A 22,284-nucleotide genomic window follows, 5' to 3' on the forward strand; every position below is an offset into this window, starting at 1 on the left:
CATAACCTCCTTGGCGGAGGTAATAACAAAGACAAGGATGTACATGTACATATTTGGGACCTGGTGCTCAAAGGGAGTAGCATGAAGTTTAAAAAACTTGTGTCCTACCTGAATTGTTTTATATGATGACATGATGGACCTTTTTGGAGTGCCTACCTGTCATGTGCATTGCATGAATATACACACATATATACATATATACACATAAGAATAACATATATACATGTGGAAATATATTTTCGTTTATGGTCATACAAACTAATAATAATGTTAAAGTAGGCACAAAGTTTATAATTTATGATCGCACAAAAAAAACATGAATGAAAAATTTAAGGATGTTTTTCTTTTCGTTTATGGTCGTACAAACTAATAATAGTAAATAAAGAAGGCACTAATGTTTATCGTTTATAAACATACAAGGTAAACCGTAATAAAGATGAAAAATGTATGGATTTTGGTTTTCATTTATGATCGTACAAACTAATAATAATGATAACAATGGCACAAAAGTTTATCGTTTATCAAATTTCAAGCATTTTTTATGTTCAAGTATGCGATATAAGTGCAATTTTTGAGTTCTGATTTTCTTTAGGGAACTGAGGGTAACAAAACAATAATGCTGAAAAAAATTCTAGCCTTTATGTTTATCATATAATAATAATAATAATAATAATAATAATAATAATAATACATTTTATTTATATTGCACTTTACATAAAATAATCTCAAAGTGCTACAGGTAAAAACAATGAGTAAAAAAGTGCATCAGCAAACAGTGGATCAAGCTAAAACCATTGCAGGAATTAATAAGATCAAAACAAGAATAAAATACAATTAACAAAAGGCTTTAATAAAAAGGTACGTTTTAAGATTTAGTTTAAAAGCAGAAATAGACTGTGGGGCTCTCAAATGGTCGGGGAGTGCATTCCAAAGCCTTGGAGCAGCAGAGGAGAAGGCCCGATCACCCATGGTGCAAAGTTTGGTTCTGGGGGGTTGGAGAGTGTTAGTGGCTGCAGAGCGGAGGGTGCGTGAGGGGGTCTGGGGAGTGAGGAGTTCCTTAAGGTACTGGGGGGAGTGACCGTGGATGCACTGGTGAGTGAGGAGGGAGACCTTATACTCAATCCTGAGTGTGATAGGAAGCCAGTGAAGGGATTTCAGGATGGGGGTGATGTGGTCAAATTTTCGCACCCATATATATATATATATATATATATATATATATATATATATATAGGCATATAGAACAATTCTACAGTGTCTTTGTTTCTCTAATCTCCCCTCCTCCTCTTCTCAGGTGCTCTCGTGCATCCTGGACCCCCTCCTCCAGCTCTGCACCGTCTCTGCCAGTAACCTGGGCACAGCGGACATGGCCACCTACATGGTCAACTCCCTGTACGTCATGAAGACCACGCTGGCTCTGTTTGAATTCACCGACAAGAGGCTGGAGATGCTCGAGTTCCAGGTCAGACACACGTACTACTGTTTACTCACTGGCAGTGTTCACATGCTCATCCAAAATCTGGTCATTAGCTCATTTCTGGGGTTATCAGATTACTGAAAGGTCATGTGAACAGTGGCTGCAGTTACATGTGCGCTCCAAATCTGATTATTAACAGATTTCGAACCTGATTAAAATATTACACTATTTTCTGATCTGTTATAATGTTGTTTTCTCATCTAAACATACCTGGTTTCATTCACACATGTTTAACACACAAACCCTGCATATTTAGGCTGAGTCCTTCTCTCAAAAACACTGTTCCACTTTGTGAGGTCGAGTGGCAGAGGTGAGGACTTGTTACTCGTGACATGGACTCGAGTCAAACTTGAGTCACTATTTTTAGGACTTGAGGCTTCACTTGGTAAAATGGAGTAAGATTTGGGACTCGACTTGAACTTGAAGGTCAGTGACTTGGGACTTGACTCGGACTTGAGAAGCACTTTTATATCTGAATTCTTTCTATTTTAACCATATTGATTCACACTAAGATTTTGACATTTAAAAAGGAAAAATTTACTAAATTAATTTCTACAACTCTTATATACTCTATAAATACTGAAATATAAATATACTATGATTTTTTTTAAGTACAATTTATCTTAAAAGTTGTATAAATTGCAAAAATCTAAGCTATATATTTGGTACTTTGGTTTAAAGACATGAAATGACTTGAAGCTCAAAGCAGACGACTTGGACTTGACTTGGATTTATGGGCCAGTGACTTGAGACTCGACTTGGACTTGCCTGTATTTGACTTGGGACTTGAGGTCAAAGACTTGAGACTTACTTGAGACTTACAAAACAAAGACTTGGTTCCACCTCTGTAAGTAAGTGTGGTAAGTTTTAAACTCCATACACCTTCACTAGAATCATTTGGATGATTTCAGTCTTGGAATTCCCAGTCTCTGCTGAACCAAAGGTAAAAAGTAGCTTGAAAACTACTGACATCACAAGGTGGAACAGAGTATTTTAAGCTTTGGAGATGTAGACAGACTAATAAGAAAGGCTTACTTAAACATGTGTGAATGAAACTAAACGCAACTGCTGGTATGTTTCTGAGCAGGTAACAGCATTCTAAAACAAATAAATGTAAAGTAGTGAGTACTAATACTACTACTACTACTGCTACTACAGATACTACCATAGTTTGATTTTTGACAGTACACAATTAATCCTTCTATATAATGATAATGATATATAATGATGATATAATGATGAATTGTAACCCAAATAATAGCGATTTTTTTGTATATTTTAACAAATTTAGTACTCTATCTTTCTTGCCCACAACTTTACCATCTACGCGAGCTCTTATCTGAAAACTATGTCAAAATCTCAAACACGCCATTGTAAAGTCTCACATATGCCGTATTCTGTCTTTCTTTCTATGCAGATCCATAATCTACCCAAAAGACTTCATTTTCCCTCTCGCAAAGCAGTGCGTCATGCATTGTTGTGGTTTGAAAAGCGCCATCTAGCTGCCTATTTTTAGCGCACCTTTTGTAATTGAGCGGCACAAGAGCAGCCGTGGAAGTAGCACAATGCTTCTCCATTAAGACCCAGTACAATTAGCTTTCATAGGGCTTTCATACGACTCTGCTCTCATGGGCCATTCTGTTCCATTCTGCTCCATTCTGTTCCATTGTGTGCAGATAGAGGCTCATCTTGACACGCTGATCAACGAGCAGGCGTCCTACGTCCTGACCAGAGCCGGACTCAGCTACATCTACAACTGTGTCCAGCAGCACAGCCCCGAGCAGGTTACTATGGCTACTATGTTACACAGTTTGTACCATTAGAGATTAGAGAAGTGGAGGGCTAAAAGATTAGGAGATATTTTTGACAAACATTGTGATTAGATTTGTGATTTTTGTTTTAATTGGTGGTTTTCAGATTCAAGAATGTGATGAGGTCAAACTCCCAGATGGGGGGAAGACTCAGTTTTTCCTCTTAATCAGATTGAACTTTGCCAAGGGCGTAGGTTTGGTTTCAGTTTTGGTGGGGACATTATCAGATAACCCCCTCCAACTGATTACTTGTAGGTTGCTTTACCGGATAACAGCGATGTAGAAGTTTGTAGAAGATTTCCCTTTGCTTGTTGGTGATGAGATATTTGTGAGGTAATATCCGTACATTTTTCCATGGAATATTGTCAATAGAGTCGGGCTGCTAACAGCGCACGAGTAGAGCTCCGTTTGGGAGGTGCACTTGTGGTGATAGTCGCTCTTTTTCCGTGGCGACTCATTATAAGGCAAGTTTAATTGAAGATGAAGCCAAGTAAGTTCCTTTTGAGAAGTTTTTCAAAGTTTGGCGTGCAGCGTCTTGACTCACGTCTGCTCAAGCTCACATCTTCAGGTGCTGGTCCTGTCCTGCCGCTTCCCCAGTTTAGGCTCCTGTCTCCACTAATGACATCACTCTGTTGCAGCCAATGAAACAGCGGCAGGAGTAACCCTGTCGTCATATCACTGAATACATCTCAGAACGTCTAATAAACAAAATGTGAACTAAAACGTGTTCAATTAATACTAATGAGTTTGGGAAAATATCAGAATAAATTAATATTTTTGTATATTAAAATAAAATGGCAAATATTGGTTGTGACATGTCCCCACCGTCCCTATGCAAACCTACGCCCTTGGACTTTGCCATGAAATAACCAAAAGGTAAATGCAGAACCTGATCATTTTTGTTCTTGGTTTGAACCACGTACTTACTGTTTTACAACAAAATACTGCATTTTAACAGTATCAGTTTGAACTGCCCCCGTCTGTATTAAATATAATTGGTCTATAGATTGAGTGATGTTATCTGAAAAACAACAATAATAGGATTATGTTCCAAGTTCACATTTTAAACTCGTACAGAAAAATTGACAAAGACTGAATTATGAAGTGATAAACTAATACAAGAAGCACATTTAGACATTTTTACAGATCTAAACACATGATTATTTTGTTGTGTATTTAGAAAATGATGGTGCTTTAAAAACTGCATTTTTTGAGATTTGCTCATTTGCCTTTAAATTGCAATTTTGATTTGATTCTGATTAACCTGCCAGCCCTCATAGAGTATGTGAAAACTCCAAGTAAAACTACTCAAGTAAGAGTAAAAAGGTATCTGGGAAAGCTGCTATTCATTTAAGAGTGCCATTACTTCCAAACAGTAAGAAGTAAAGGTACAAATTAAGGCAAGATTTTAATAAATTATGAGTAAAATGTGTTTGGGGACAACTACTACCAAACGAAAAGTGCTGTTACTTCCAAATAGTAGTACAAAGTAGTGGTCCAAGACACTGCCTCTCAACTAAGAGTAACTAAACTAAACTAAACTACTCCTCAAGTAAAAGTGCTGTTACTTCCAAATAGTATTGCTCAAATAGAAGTACAAAGTAGTGGCAGAAATAGAAAATATTCATGTAGAAGTTCAAGTAACTCTACTACCCAAATAAGAATTACTTGAGTGGTAGTTTTTTGACCCACTTCAAAGCATTTTTACTTAGGTAGTAGTTTCTTGGACCATTTCATTGTACTTCTACTTAATAAGAGCACTCTTACTTGATTAGTAGTTTCTTGGACCATTATTATGCAGAGTGCTGTTATTTCCAAATAGTATTACTTAAGTAGAAGTATGATGTAGCAGTCCAAGAAACTACTACCCAAGTAAGAGTGAAAACGTTTTTTACTACTCTAGAAAGCATAATTGAAAGTGGAACTGTCTTGATATTTGATGAAGTTATTAAGTTAATCTAAGAATAAAGCTTAAATGAATGCTCACAATCTGGTATTCCAAGGAGAGAATAACAAAAATGATACTACCAAAATAAATCATAAATACGTTTATCTTTAGTTAAAGTTGTGTGAATGAGACAAAACACAACTCCAGATAATTAAGTTTTATATTTAACTACCCTAAACCTTACAAACTTTGAAGTACTTTTTAATTTTGATATGATAAACTTCTGATGCTTACCTTAACTCAGCCTTGTCACCAGTGTAAAAAAAAAAAAAAAGAAAAAGACAGACCTTTCTATCGCCTCCCTCCTTTCTATTGCCATTGTTATACTACCACTTATGCTTTTACAATATCTATCACCATGGCAACCTTATGAACAAAAAACCCACCAGCTTTTCTATCAGCTACCTGAATGAAAAATAAAAGACGGGACCTATTATTAGTCTCCATTAAAATGAAAAATCTATAGAAATATCCAATGAATCCTTCCTCTCGTAAACTAACACATGAGAGTTGTGGGTCATACCGGGACACACCACACCCAAAGCTGCATACGTTGTCATTTAGGCACTACTTTCTCTCGGTCTTTTTGCGTGGCCTTGGCTCTTAAGTCCTTAAATAACACGGAAGGCAGAGTTAGTATTATACCTATTAGGGAGTAGTTTAGCGGAGGTGAAAGTACTTGAAATGTGTTAGCTAAAAAAAATCGTTGGTGAAAGTTTTCGAAGAGGGACAAGCACTCAGCTGAGTAATTGCTTGAAAGAGCTTATATTCCGCTATTTTCTGATCTATCTTATAATGTTTCCTCATCGAAAACATGCCTGGAGTTGTGTTTTGTTTCTTTCACACATGTTTAAAACACAAAAAAAACATATTTAGGCTGAGTTCTTTTCTCAAACTGAAAACTTGAACTCGCCGTATGAGGCAGTCCTCAAAAGTTGTTTTTTAGATTACTTTTTGGCAAATAATAACATGTCGACATCTTGTATTTTGTTGATTTTTTTTTTCAATTAAAAAATGATATTTATATGAAGTATTTATATTTAAATAATTATATGACCTCTTTATATTTGCCGCCGAATTTTCGTCACCTGACAAGCTCGAGATCGATCAGTGACGGTCAACGCACACGCAGAATTCTGTAGTGCAGTTATATAGGTAGGTTAGGTTGCTTTTTTCATACCCGTAGATAAATTTGTTTGTAGATTTGGGAGGCAGGTCCCACATTTCACATTTCAGTCATCGACATATCCAGTAAAACCTATGAAAACACAATCACAAAATAAAGTGTCCAGTGCAGAGAGTTGGTGCCATCAACGATTAGTTAAATTCATCCATCACACTTGGCTAAAATCACAATAAATATTAAATGTATGAAAAAAAACGACAAACAAACGTGAAATTGATAGATAAATAGATTATAGTTTATTCATAAGTATGATAGCAGCCGGTACGAAGCGCCTTTTAAAATGATTTGTTGTAGATCTTGGGACTAAAAGCGTCTGACCAGAGGGAAGCAGCTGAAACTCTGAGTTTAGTGGATGTTGCACGTCTTTTAAAATACTCCAGGACATCCTCTGTAAGTGTTTTGAGTACAGGGAGTCCAGGCGGCTCTGAGGATGGACAATCACCTCACTCGCCCATTTAACCAGCTGTTTCAGGGAGTTCTTGTTTTTAGCAGAGTAGTTAAGGACCACAGAATAGCAAATGTTAAAGTACAAAAACTTGTGAGTGCTGAGTTTTCAAAAGAACAGTGGATGAGCGTGACAGTGTAAGGTCAGTGCAGTTTGTCTGATATGTAAAGAAAGTGTGGTGGTTTTTAAAGAATATAATCTGCGTCGTCAGGGTCATTCAAATTCTGTTACACGGCCGACTCAACCCCAGCCCCCATCACAGTCAGGAATGAAAATGTGGCCCCCAGAGGAAAAAAGTTTGGTGACCCCTGCCATACACCTTCACTAGAATCATTTGGAGAATTTCAGACCTGGAATTCCCAATCTCTACTGAACTAAAAGTAAAAGATCGCTGTTAACGTGAACATTTTGAGCTTTGGGACGGTGGTTGACACTTTTACATTTCACAACACACATTAACAAGTTTGAAAACAACATTTACAATACTTTTTTACATGTTGAAAACAAATTTACGTTTCATAAAACACACAATGAGCAAACAAATTTACAAAACACGAAACTCTTGTACAAGCACTGAGACAAATTTACATGTGGCAAAAACACAAATACAAACCCCCCCCATCCCAAAACACATTTACAGGAAAGTTTTTGACGGAAAGGGAAAAAGCGGAAACAACAATCGACAAGCAAGAAGCGAAAAGCAATTCAGAAAGAGCTCTCATTACACTTTTAACTTTAGGAAATCATTACTAACATAACTGTAAACCTAAAATATGGCCATAACTTACAAAACTGTCAAATACATTTTTAACTGCATGACCCTCGGAGCTTTGAGCTAAAAGTTTGGCTGTGGCGATGAAAAGTCCGCTCAGACTTTCGTATTTGGACAGATTTCCATCAAACACTTTTGCCACATGTAAATTCGTCTCGGCGCTTGTACAAGAGTTTCGTATTTTGTCAATTTGTTTGCTCAATTGCACATGTGTTTTATGAAACGTAAATTTGTTTTCAAGATGTAAAAGTGTATTCTAAATGTGATTTTGTTTTCAAACTCATTAATGTGTGTTGTGAAATGTAGAAGTGTTTTGAATTTGCCGGCCACCGTACTTTGGAGATGTGAAAAGACTAATAATAAAGGATTACTGAATGAAACAAAACACAACTCCAGGTATGTTTTTGAGCAGGTAACAGCTTTATTAACATGGCTTAAAGTTCACAAGCTTTAATTTTGTGTAATATAAGATCTTTAAATCAGCTTTACACTCAATTCAAGATTTAACAAATTGCTGTTACCACCACCAGAGGCCGCTGTTAGCCCTTCCACACACGTTTTGTCATATTTCCCATTGCATAAAGTACCTAAAATTAAATTGTGCCTTACCTGAAATTGCTTTAAATGCCCATCGGAATAGGCCAGTCTCTTTGTATATACTGCGTTATGTCCGCACGCTTCATAAACCCTTGTGTAAGTACTGAAGTGCAGCTCTGACCCTGCCCTTAATGTGGGTCATTTAGGTCTTTAAGCTGAGTCTAATGTGGCCATCCAGGTAATCACAGCTGCTTAATTGCCTTAAAGGTACTTACTTCTTTGCTTTTGACTGTGTATTTTGTCACGCTAGATTCAAGATAAAGGGAAATACATACAAAAATAAAAAATCCTGGTTTGAAGGTATAGTTTAAAAAAAATTTAAATCATAAAATTGTCATGAGCTTTTCTTTATAACAGTCATATCTGATGTGTTATAATGTAGTTTCCTCATCACAAACAGACCTGGAGTTGTGTTTTGTTTCATTCACACATGTTTAACACACAAACCCTGCATATTTAGGCTGAGTTTTTTCTTTTCTCAAACTGAAAAACACTCAACAGGAAGTGCCCCACTGTGTTTTTAAACTCCATACACTTTCACCAGAATTTCCCAATCTCTACTGAATTAAAGGTAAAAAAGAAGCTGTTCACTTGTAAACTACCGCGTCATGACATCACAAGGTGGAACAGAGCATTTTGAGCTTTAGAGATTTAAAGAGACTAATAATAAAGGTTTACTCAAACTTATGAATGTGTGAATGAAACAAAACACAACTCCAGGTCTGCTTTTGAGGGAATAACAACATTATAACATGACTTAAAGTTCACAAGAGTCAAGTTTGCATAATATAGGACCATGAATAATGAGAGTAGCTTTTTTGTTCAATAAATTGTATAATATAATATAACTGGCAAACACAATTTTGAATGAGCTTAACTCTTAACACTTATAATTGTCTAACTTTTTGGCTAACTACCCAAATCAACCTATGACAATTGTTTTTGTCCCTGAATTTGTATTTATTGTTATTAAAATTAGCTGAGAGAGTTCCTTTTGATAGTTTTTCATCCTTTTCTTTTGTTTTCCTGTCATAATTGTTTTGATACGGACAGACCATGCTCATCTCTCGTCTGATTGGGTAAGAATCCACCTGTCAATCACACCCATATCTGAAGGAGGAGATGAGCCGATGACCAGACTCACATCTCCATATACTATTTCAGAAATATTCCTTAGACTTAGATTTAAACTTGAACAAATGTTATAGACCCACAAGGGGAATTATGTGGACACAGTAACACACATCACAATAAATATAATAAAGAGAAAGAATATAAATGGTAATAATAAATTCAAAATAAATAGTAAAATATTTGTTGTACTGTTGTAGGGAGTATTACCTGTTACATAAGGGTGACTTGTACTGCTGTAGGGAGTATTATTTACTACACAAGGTTGAGTTGTTGTACAGTTGTAGGGAGTATTATCTGTTACATAAGGGTGAGTTGTTGTACAGTTGTAGGGAGTATTATCTGTTACATAAGGGTGAGTTGTTGTACAGTTGTAGGGAGTATTATCTGTTGTATAAACATGAGTCGTTGTACAGTTGTAGGGAGTATTATCTGTTGTATAAACATGAGTTGCTGTACAGTTGTAGGGAGTATTATAGTATGAATGTAGTCCTGTATCTCTCACTGTTTGAGTGGAGCTGTAGGAGTCTGTTGGAGAACAAGCTCCTCTGTCTCCTCTGTAGTCTGGTGCATTGAGTGAGTTGTTGTACAGTTGTAGGGAGTATTATCTCCTCTGTCCGTCTATAGTCTGGTGCAGTGGTTGAGCAGGAGCGTCCACGACGGAGAGCAGTTCGTTCCAATGTCTTCCTGTCCCTCACTGTCTCCAGATGTCTCTTCTAGATCTCTTTCCCCACAATGCTTTTAGTTTCCACTCCTCACTTGTTTTCTTTTTCATTGTCATAGTTTTTTTCGCTTCTGCAGAGCCTCCAGCGTCAGTGTTTAGCGGCGAATTATCCACAATCTCTGCCCGCCTCGCCTCACTACCGTCCAAATCACACTTCAGATTTGGTCCTGATTAGTCGTCCTCCTCCACATTATCCACATAACAGACACCATTTAACTGCTGTTTTTAGCTCGTGTAAGTTGTTGATCTGCGTGACCTACATGGCCGAACAAAGGGCCCCGCTTCAGAGGCGGTTTCGGGGCCCCGAGTCGGTGGCCCCTCTTTTGTTACGGGGGGGCCTCAAGGTTGAGAGTGACAGTTACCATGATGTAACCTAGATTCTCCTGGGGGGTCATCCTAGGACGTGCACCTCCTGATTTCATTTGGAGCTGTTTTTGGCGCTCTCGAAAGTCTCGCTGACAGTTTAAAGTGATTAGGGCCAAACGAAAGCCTCACATATTTTATTAAAAGATAGGAGTGACTTATCTGGAAGGTTCTGTCGACGCTAACATCATTCCTGTGACCTACTTTTGGTTTTTGATTGTCCAGTTGAGATCAATACACTTTAGTTTTTTATTTTTCATTCATTTTATTATGTTTTGACTATTTATTCGGACACTTTTTTCACAAATAGCTGCTTTTGCGATTAAAATAAGTCTGGCCCATGCCCTTTAATGCTGTAAAAAAGATTAAATTTAGTTTTTATGTAATATTTTTGAGTCACTGCTGAGCTAGATCTGATTACTTTGTTTTCTAGGGCCCCCTGTCCCTCCTTCCCAGCATGGACAACTCATCTGTCAAAGCAGCTATGGTAAGTTTTACAGCGAGTCTCTTTTCATGCGTGCAAAAATATTGTGTGGTGTTTTTCAAGCACACACATTCAGTTCTAAAATCTATCTAAAAATGATCTATTCAGGGGTATTTATTTATTTATTTACCTTTTGAATAATGTTCTCGTTGTGGTAAAACCATAGCACCGCAGCTTTCTTCGTCACATGTCTGTTTTCTTGTTGTGTAACACAGGTCCAGTTTGATCGGTACCTGTCGTCTCCGGACACTCTGGTGATGCCACAGCTCAACTTTCTGCTCAGCGCAGCCATCAAGTCAGTCCTGCTTTATTTTTACATTCAGATATTATGTGTGCACACTTAAAGGTTGTATAGAGGATTTTCCAAGGAACGAGAAATCCAGCGACTGTTTGTCCTTTTTCAAATGTTGCGCATGCGTGAAACCACCCCCCCTCCCCTACAGCTCCTACGTAGAAACGCCTCCTCCCGCCTCCTCTTTACGCCAGAAACAGGTTTGTTTACAGCCGGTGCGCTGCACATGACTTGTAAACAACTAACTACAGTGTTGGTTAGGCAAGGCGGAGAAGTGAGGAGCGGGGGGAGCGGGTGTGCGGACATTTCGTGCGCGGACGAGAAGTGAGGAGCAGGGAGAAGAGCGGAGCAGGGAGAGAGAGAGGAGAGAGAGAGGAGAGGGGAGCAGTGCGCGGAGATTCCGTTCCCGGAGAAGTGAGGAGCAGGGGGAAGAGCGGAACGGGCAGCGGGGACAGGAGCAGGAAAGGGGTGCAGAGAAGGTTGCCCGGAGATTCAGTGCGAATGAACTAGCTACAACACGCAGCAGCAAGCGGACTCTTTCTTTGCCTTGAAAATTACGTTTTCAGACATAGGATATCGCTTTCGTGTCCTGAAAAACGTTTGTCTAGCTCTTGGAAATAAAGTACGTTTTCATAATAAGCAGAAGTGACCTGTCCAGGAGTAATTTGGCGACCAATGCGTCAGTCTTTAGACCCTGCGTCTGCTTCAGTCGCGCCATCGCTGGAATGAATCTTCAAGAATCACCTTAGTTTGGCTTCGCTGCTTTTCCAATTGTCTTCTTCTTTCAGCAATCTCAAAAACGGACTTTCTTTTGCGGCTAACTGCTCCTGGATTCTTGTCGCCATTGCAACAAACTTTGTGCTAACTGCGAGGAAGATATAGGTCAAAAAAGCCGCTAAGAACTGTTGCGTTGGTGGAGTAAACAGCGTCTGTGCGGCTTGCGTCTGTGGACTGCGTGACAGGCGTACGTAAACCACGTACCGGCGGCGCGCAGGCAAGTCAGTTACGCTAGAAACGTAGGGAGATTGATTGACAGCCTGTCAGCTCACAGATAACGAGGCAGTGTCGTTATCTATTGGCAAATGTTTAGCCCCACCACGTCCAGAGTTGATGAATTTTTATTCTCTTTTTTTTGGTCATCATAATTACAAGGCTACTGCACCTCTATAATGCTATCATTGACAATTTGAAACAAAAAAAATCCTCCATACAACCTTTAAAGCCCTGTTTTATTCTTACATATCACCACTAGACGCTTTCTACATCTGACTGTAATACTTATAATAATGCATTCGTTTTGTATAATGGTTTTCCAGATGCTCAAAGTCGCTTTACAATTTTATACATTATTCAATCACTCCACACTTTCTTGGACCAGATCATAATACTAAAATATATATACTAAATATACTAAAAAAGATCATCATCATCATCATCATGAAAGATATACTAAAAATGATGGTTTCTAGAGCAGAGATCTCAAGTTCGATTGTTATCACGATTCATTCAGTTAGTATCTTTATTAGGGCTGGGTATTGTTTAGAAGTTGCCGATACGATACTGGATATATAGGCCACGATACGATACATACCTCGATACGCACGCCACGATACGTACCTTGATACATAGGCCATAATACGTACCTTGATACATAGGCCATAATACGATACATACCTCGATACACAGGCCACGATGCGATACATACCTCGATACACAGGCCACGATACGATACATACCTCGATACACAGGCCACGATACGATACATATCTTGATACACAGGCCATGATACGTTACATACCTCGATACATAGGCCACGATACGTACCTTGATACATAGGCCATAATACGATACATACCTCGATACACAGGCCACGATGCGATACATACCTCGATACACAGGCCACGATACGATACATACCTCGATACACAGGCCACGATACGATACATACCTCGATACATAGGCCACGATACGATACATATCTTGATACACAGGCCATGATACGTTACATACCTCGATACATAGGCCACGATACGATACATACCTCGATATATAGGCCACGATATGATACATACCTCGATACACAGGCCACAATACGATACATACCTCGATACATAGGCCACGATACGATACATACCTCGATATATAGGCCACGATATGATACATACCTCGATACACAGGCCACAATACGATACATACCTCGATACATAGGGCATCATACGATACATATCTTGATACACAGGCCACAATACGATACATACCTCGATACACAGGCCACAATACGATACATACCTCGATACATAGGCCACGATACGATACATACCTCGATACACAGGCCACGATACGATACATACCTCGATAAATAGGCCACGACACAATACATACCTCGATACACAGGCCACGATGCGATACATATCTTGATACAGTGCACTTTCGGTTCAATACAATATATTTCAAATCAATTCAAGTCGGTTCAATAAAAATAAAGGCTTAAATCTTGGCTGTGATACTAAAAGTCTTTGTTAAACCACTTCCTGTACAAAGTGAATATGAAACACACTGATTTTAATCCTCAAAACAGTGAAAATGTCGCCTAAACGTGTTTCCTTCCTCTAAACAAGCAACAAAACTGTAGCTCTGTAGCAAAATAATTGAGTAAAATATACCAAAAAAAAACTCTTGGCGATATATCGATACAGCAGCCCATGATATTGAATCTGTATCATCACATTAAACAATACGATATATCAGTATTTCAACATTTTTGCACACCCCGGATCATTCTTATGAGCTATTTTCAGGTGCTAAAAGTCAATTTGTTCAAACCACCTGTCACTCATGTGGAGCATTACGGGCGGTATTTGTGTTTTGCATAGAACTCATTCATAAAAGGTTACTGAGTGAGGTTATTACATTACATTACAACGATTATTCAAATGAACAGGGCTTTCTTTTCAAGTATACTGAGAGTATTTTCTGTAATTCTAGCGTGTGACCTTGTGTTGACTTGGCTTTTACAGTCTCTCATTAGTGTCACTATTAGCAGCTAAACTAAGCACTCAGCTACATGCAGACTACATGTGTGTACTCTGTGTGTGTACTCTGTGTGTGTACTCTGTGTGTGTACTCTCCATGTGTGTACAGTATGTGTGTACTCTGTGTGTACTCTTTGTGTGTACTCGCCCACTCTGCTCCTCACTATTTGTTTTCCTGCTCTCAAAACACACATGCTTTTAACCTCTGCCTGTTTATCTCCTCCTCATCTCTCTCTCTTCACCTCTCTCAATCTCTCTCTCTTCTTTTATCTGCTTCTTATTAGCCTTTTAGCCTCTATACCTCTCTCCTACTCCCTCTCTTTTTTTATTTTTCTCTATTTCCCTGCATCTTCCCTGCACCCCCCTCTCTGCCTCTCTCTACATCCTTCTCTCTCTACCCCCTCCCTCTACCTTTGTGCGGTTATCTCCTCATGTTTCTCTCTATATCTCTCTCTTTCTTTCTCTCTCATCCTCTCTCTATTTCTCTCTTCCCTCACCTTCTCCCTACCCGATCTGTCCATCTCTCCATCTTTCTATCGCTTTCTACATGTCTGTCGCCAAGTCAAATTGCCTCTCTCTCTCCCAACCTCTCTCTCTCCTTTCTCTCAGCTTTTCTTTCTCTCTATGTCCATCTCCCCAACTACCCTCCTCCCTCTCTTTCACCCCATGCTCTCCATCCATCCCTCTGTCAGTTAATCTTTCCAACATTCTCTCTACCTCTCTATCACTCTCTTCCTTTATCTGGTTATCTCCCCATCTTTCTCTCTACTTCTCTCTCTCTCTTAATTTCTCTCTTTATCTCCCTCATCCTCTCCTTGCCTTTATCTCTTTATCTCCCCATCTTATGTTCTACATCTCTCTCTATTTCTCTCTCTATCTCCCTCATCCTCCCCTCTCCCTACCTTTTATTTGTTTATCTCCCATCTTTCTCTCTACATCTCTCTCTCTCCCAATTTCTCTCTCTATCTCCCTCATCCTGTCCTCTTCTGTCCCTGCCTTTATCTCTCCATCTTCCCATCTTTCTCTCTACATCTCTCTCTCCTTCATCCTCTCTTCTCTCTACCTTTTGTGTTTTCCCCATCTTTCTTTCTACATCTCTCTCTATATATCTCTCTCATCCTCTCCTCTCCCTGCCTTTATCTCTTCATCTTCCCATCTTTTTCTCTACATCTCTGTCCATTTCTCTCTCTATCTCCCTCATCCTCTCCTATCCCTACCTTTTATCCTTTTATCTGTTCATCTCCCCATCTTTGTCTCTGCATCTCTCTCCTTCATCCTCTGCTCTCCCTACTGTTTTTGTTCTCCCCATCTCTCTCTCTCAATTTCTGTCTGTCTCCCTCATCCTCTCCTTTCCCTAACCTTTTATCTCTTTATCTCTCCACCTTTCTCTCTACATCTCTCTCTCCCTCATTCTTTCCTCTCCTCACCTTTATCTGTTCATCTCCCCATCTCTCTGTACATCTCCCGCTCTCTCCTTCATCCTCTCCTATCCCTACCTTTTATCCTTTTATATGTTCATCTCCCCATCTTTCTCTCTACATCTCTCTCTCCTTCATCCTCTCCTCCCTATCTTTTTTGTTCTCCTCATTTTATTCCCTACATCTCTTTTCTCTCTCTATCTCCCTCATCCTCTCCTCTCCCTAACCATTTATCTCTTTATCTCTCCACCTTTCTCTCTGGATCTCTCGCTCTCAATTTCTCTCTCTATCTCCCTCATTCTTTCCCCTCCCCACCTTTCTCCGTTCATCTCTCCACCTTTCTCTCTCTGTTTCTCTCTCTCTATTTATGTCTCTCCTCACCTTTATCTGTTCATCTCCCCATCTTTTTCTCTACATCTCTCTCTCCGTCTCCCTCATTCTCTCCTCTCCCTAACCTTTTATCTCTCCACCTTTCCCTCTACATCTCTCTCTCTCGATTTCTCTCTCCCCTCACCTTTATCTGTTCATCTCTTTTCTCCCTCTCTCTCTCTTTGTCTCTCACTCTCCAAACTTTCCTCTCCTTTCCCTCAACTTCTCTTTCCATCTCTCTCTCTCTATATCTATCTCCCCTTCTATCTCTACCCCCTCCCTCCCCTCTCTCTATTCACCTCTCTCTCTCCCCTCCATCCCTCTCTCCCTCTCTCCCTCCCTCTCTCTCCGTCTACATTGAGGCCTGCTTTGTGTGAGTCACGTTTGTACCAGGAAAGCGGCGCCTGCCTCTGAACATCAGCTTAATGTTCTCTATTAATGGACTGATGCTGCCCGGGACGCCATTTAATTAGCTTCTGCTCCATTTCGCGCTCCCCGGAATCGCCCCCCCCAAACCTCCGCCACGCACCTCCGCCAACCAACCAACCACCAACCAACCAACAACACCACCGACCGACCTACCTGCCTATCTGCGCCACGTCTCATCTTAAAAGCGGAGGGAAAACAGAGCTAATGCGGTGTGCTATTGTGCCGATTTTGTTCTCGCGGGGGACCAATTAGATCTATGGAGAGAAGAGTGGGAGAGTGGCACAGGCTCAACCCTCCCACGGCGAGCTCGCGTGGCAGGAGTCTAGGGGGGGCGGGCGAGCGAGCGAGCGGCATCCTCCACTGCAGAGATGTGAATACGTGGACGCCGTGGAAGTCTCAAAAAAGGATTTATTTAAATGTTACGCTGTTTTCTGAAAGTTGTTTCCTCTTCAAAAACACGCCCGGAGTTGCGTTTTGTTTTCTCATTCACACTTTTAACACACAAACCCTGCATATTTAGGTTTAGAGTTATTTTCTTCCACCTAGTGATGTCATGAGGTGATACTGGAAGAGCTCCACTGTGTTTTTAAACTCTGTACACCTTCACTAGAATGATTTTGATCATTTCAGACCAGGAATTGCCAATCTCTGCTGAACTAAAGGTAAAAGGAGCTGTTAAATAAAAGTGAAAAAATGCATATCACACTCAGATGGTCGATGTATAGGAGTGTAACAATAATTGGTAACACTTTATAATAACTACACCTTATTTAGCCTTAATAAAGCATGAACAAAGGCTTAATTAATAATGAACAAAGACTTAAATAATAATGATTCACGCTTAGTAACTACTTAATTACTACCTTAATTAGCACTTGCACTTAATTTGCCTGTGCTCTAAATAGTTACTCATAATTATTTCATACTTAATTACTCATGGACTAACCATTTGAGCATTTATTAATCATTAGTAAACTATGAGAGAATGATTTACTAATAATGCAATGCAATGATAATTCAGGCAGCTGTTATCTGTTAGTTAAGTCTTTTTGAGAGCTTTTCTAAAGTGAAGACAAATTATCCTTTATTAAACATTTACTAAGCATGAATCATTATTAATTAAGTCTTTGTTCATTATTAATTAAGTCTTTATTCATGCTTTATTAAGGTTAAATAAGGTGTAGTTATTATAAAGTGTTACCCAGTAATTAAAATATCGTGATTTCGTATCATCGAAAGTCTCTCAAGAATGTCGTGGGCCATCACAATATATCGAATCACAAGTTTCTTTGCTTGAATTCATTGTTATGGTGCAGCAATAGCTAAAAAAAAACAGAGGGAACTACATCGACCATGATCCTTTGCTCTGTTTTGGTGCAAACTACATGAAGAAATAACAGTTCTAAGCACTTTTACATTTTAGTTCTTTGGATTAAGTCTTGTCAAGGCAAAAGTTGCATATTCACAATTTTGTTAACTTCCACAAAATATCACAATAAATATCGTACCGTGAGATGTATAGCGAAAAAATTTGGATATTGTTACATCCCTACATGGAACAAAAACGTTTCCAAAGACAGATATTCTACACGATTATACGAATAATATGATTGCAAATTTATTTTATTTTAGATGTTTTGTTTGATTTAGAAGTGTTTTTTGAACTATCTGACTCAAAATTGATTCCATAGTTGTAAATTATAACTATATGGCAGACACAAGCACAATATGTCTTCTTTACTTTTTTTTTTCACTGTGGAGAGGGAACTACACTGCCTCGCCAAAAAAAAAAAAAAAAAATGTCGCCACCTGGATTTAACTAAGCAAATAGGTATGAGCCTCCTATTGGATAATTACTGCATGGGCGATTATCTTTCAGCTGGCAACAAGTTATTTAACCCCAACTGGTCGAAAGATTACATCCGGTGGTTGTGGAAAAGATGTTAGTTTGTTTGAGAAGAGTCAAATCATTGGCATGCGTCAAGCTGAGAAAACATCTAAGGCGATTGCAGAAATAACTAAAATTGGGTTAAGAACTGTCCAACGCATTATTACAAACTGGAAGGAAGGGGAAAAAAATTGTCAATGATCGTTATCGGTGATCATTTAAACATTTGGTGAAATCAAATTGAAGAAAAACAATAGTAGAACTCAGGACTATGTTTGATTGTGAAAGTAAGAGCATTTCCACACGCACAGTGCGAAGGGAACTCACAGGATTGGGACTGAACAGCTGTGTAGCCTTAAGAAAACAACTAATCAGTGAGGAAAAAAAAAGGTTTCAGTTTGGTAGGGAGCATAAAGATTGGAATCTGGAGCAATGGAAGAAAGTCATGTGATGAGTCCAGATTTACCCTGTTGTTCCAGAGTGATGGGCGCATCAGGGTAAGAAGCGAGGCAGATGAAGTGATTCACCACTCATGCCGAGCGCCTTCTGTACAAGTGTGTGGGGGCAGTTGTAAGATCTGGAGTTGCTGCAGTTGGTCAAGTGTAGGTTCATTTTTTCACTTTTATTTTGCTGTTTGTTCCATTTGCACCTCTGGGCCTGGTCAAGCAGAAGTATACAGCAGGGCCAAAAATTCAAGTTAATGCATCTGATATAAAAATGTATTCAACAGATAAGATATGTACTCTAGTTTATGAAACTGTTTACCTTTTTTCTGTACCATTTTTGGTTCTAAAGTTACATACGTTTTAAAAATACCATGTATGAAACATGGAACAAAAATGATTTTCCAAATTTCAAAGACCTGCAAATCATGTAAATAAATTGATGTGTTTCATCATATCTTGTGTTATTCCATCTTTGAACTGTTGATGAAGGTACATGATTTTTTTTAAAAACGTATTTAAAATTATAAAAATTTGCTTGGAAGGACTGACATATTTTATCGAAATAGTTACCTTTGATTTTGAAGTAATATTAAAGTATTTGGAAGAAAAAAACTGACAAATTATGCAAAATCATGCACCTTCTACTTGCTTGCACAATTTTCCCTCCGTTACTTTTCCCTCCGTTACCATGACCTTTCTTAATAAAAAATCTCATTACTCAAAAAGTAAGAGGTTTTTCAACCTAATCTTGTACCATATGGTAGAAAACTATATGAAGGAAATATTCAAACCAGTTTGTTAAGGATATGTAAGTGAGAACCACTAGTTATCACTGTTTGTATTTATTGCCCAAAAAGTGCTGCATATTTCATTCCCTCCGTTACCAACATGAGTTCTTAAAATTTTTTGTCAACAACTTGAAAGAATATCACAGGTTTAACTTTACCCTGTTGGAGTGTTAACTCTTTCCTACATTCTGATATCTTACTTATTTCAATAGTCCCTCTAGTTTCTGAATAAGAGCTATTTGAATGTAAAAAATCTGCTCCTGTTTCCCTCCGTTACCACTTGACCGTACCCCTCTACAAGAACATTGGTGTGCCTTTTCTGTTTTGTTTGAAAAGGTAGAAGTTAACCTGAAAACTATCACTACCTGACATCACGAGGTGGAACAGAGCATTTTGAGCTTTGGAGATGTAGACAGACTAATAATAGAAGTTTACTCAAACATGTGTGAATGAAACAAAACACAACTCCAGGTTTGTTTTTGAAGAGGTAACAACATTAAAACATGACTTAAAGCTCACTTGTCTATTTTGTGTAATCTAGGACCTTTAAAGGCGCTGTACATGATTTTCACTGTCTTAAAAACATGAAAACAGAGCTAGTTCATTTTAAACAGTTTGCAGTGGTCCAAAGTTATTCCTCTCTAACCTTATGCATTCCGAACATCCTTATTATTCACAAGGATGAGTTTATTAGCACTTTTCACAACTATCAGAGGCCACTGCGGAGCTTTTTCAGTGCCAATGCCGATCTCGATACCATTTTAAGTAACTGGGATACACAATATTGACCGATACCAGTGTAGAGACGGGAAATGGTCCTTATTTCCTTAAACCACAGTTAATGTATTACTCAGAAATCCAGCCGTGTTATGCAACTGTTCTTTATCCTTCAAATAACTACAGAACCACTTTGTATGAATAAAAGTTCAAACATTGTGAGACATTCTGGGCCAAAATCAGCCTGTAAATCGTCTCATTACATCCAGTTAAAGGCACAACCAGGATATTGACAGAACTGATATTATGGGACCGATACCTTGTCCAGCTGATATTTTTTTTGTACCAGTATCAGTATCGTGTATCCCTGCACTCAATTATCAGACAATAAAACGCTTTCCAATTAGAGGCAGTCGGTACACAGCAGACTTGAACCACATTTTGACCTCAAGAGCTGCTTATACAATATATCTGTACTTGTATTTCGCAGAAACATAACGGGAAAAATCAGGTATATGCACTTTAAGATTAATGGAACTATGAATTATTCCTTTGTATTGATAAAATTATTAAATGATATGTAAGGCAACAGGATTATTTCTATTGTATATGAATAAAATACATACCAAATAAAGGTTGACATAAGCTAACAGAAGATTTGTAGACAGAGAATATTGTATATATGTTGAGTCTGTATAGTCCAGATAACAATTAACCGTATTTTTCAAACTATAAGTCACTCCGGAGTATAAATCGCACCAGCGAAAAAATGCATAACGAAGAAGAAAAACACATATAAGTCGCACCGAACTGTAAGGCACACTTTTTAAGACCAGGAGCCAACATATCATCTTGAAAGGCAAGTTCTAGTAATAATAATAGAACAGAGAACAACAGGCTTAATATGCGTTAATATGTTAATGTAAATAATTAACAGATATTCAGATTATTATAGCATAAACAACGTAACGATCTCACTCCAAATCACTAAATCCATTGAATTCATCTTCCTCTGTGTCACTTCTGAGCAACTCTGCGTGATTTCGGTTGTCACGGGAGTTCATGCTTTGCCGTCCAATGACTTCTAGGAAAGTTGTAAGGCGGACCCGCCCGGTTCCCGTGAAGCCGTGTTCTCCATTTCCACTTTCTCCCAGTCCCTCATAAGTTTCTCTCTCACTTCAAACTTTCTTTCTGCTGCTCTGTTACCGTTTTCTACTGCATATTTCACTACTTGCAGCAGGACAGCGGCTTTTCCTGCAGGAGACATTCGCAGTAAACTGATACACAAGCCTAGAGCGCCCTCAGGACCACCCAAACCATGAAAAAAAGTGTGACTAATAGTTCAAAAATTATGGTATTTGGTTTGATTATTTGAATAGTCGACTTGTCACGGTGATCCTGATTAATCATTGGTAAATGGTCATATTTTTCTATAGCGCTTTTCCACCTTCAAGCGCTTTACAACAAGGAACCACTCACCCATTCACACGCACATTCACACACACACCAGTGTACGCAGACACTGTGGGCAAGGTGGGTTAAGTGTCTTGCCCAAGGACACAACAACAGCATTCATCTGTGGGAGCTGGAATCACACCAGCCAACCTGTGGGTCAGTGGATCTGACCGCTCAACCTGTGATGTTTATGTCGAGAACTGGATTCAAACCACCAACCTTCAGATCAGTGGGCGAATGTTCTACCAACTGAGCTACTCCCGCCTCTCTATTTCCATACTTCCTTTCTTTCTCTCCCGCCCATTGCTGCCCTAATGTTATGTTTTGGCACTCTAGGCTTTATATGTATTCATACTTTTACTCGTTTGGTCCTGATTTGAGCCCCGTTTAGTCCTCATATTGACTTGGTTTGGAAATTGGACCAGTTCTAGTCCTGTTGTAGTCCAGGTTTAGTTCATAAGTGGTCTGTGTGCACGTGTCAATGCCCCTAAAAAGCACATTTAGGTCATACT

At 38.8% G+C, this 22,284-nt stretch overlaps 1 protein-coding gene across 1 annotated transcript in view; it reads left to right on the plus strand.

The window, feature by feature from the left end:
* The window catches only part of cog6 (component of oligomeric golgi complex 6), a 78,035-nt gene that overhangs the window by 50,081 nt on the left and 5,670 nt on the right, over positions 1–22,284 (plus strand). Inside the window, exons 15-18 of the mRNA XM_020937699.2 lie at positions 1,295–1,462; positions 3,154–3,261; positions 10,888–10,941; positions 11,154–11,233. Coding sequence (XP_020793358.2) covers positions 1,295–1,462; positions 3,154–3,261; positions 10,888–10,941; positions 11,154–11,233 — 410 coding nt within the window. The remainder of the gene's footprint in view (positions 1–1,294; positions 1,463–3,153; positions 3,262–10,887; positions 10,942–11,153; positions 11,234–22,284) is intronic.

Source organism: Boleophthalmus pectinirostris, unplaced genomic scaffold (genome assembly GCF_026225935.1).
Source record: "Boleophthalmus pectinirostris isolate CB_2022bp ecotype Guang Dong unplaced genomic scaffold, ASM2622593v1 HiC_scaffold_9, whole genome shotgun sequence".
NCBI lineage: Eukaryota > Metazoa > Chordata > Actinopteri > Gobiiformes > Gobiidae > Boleophthalmus > Boleophthalmus pectinirostris.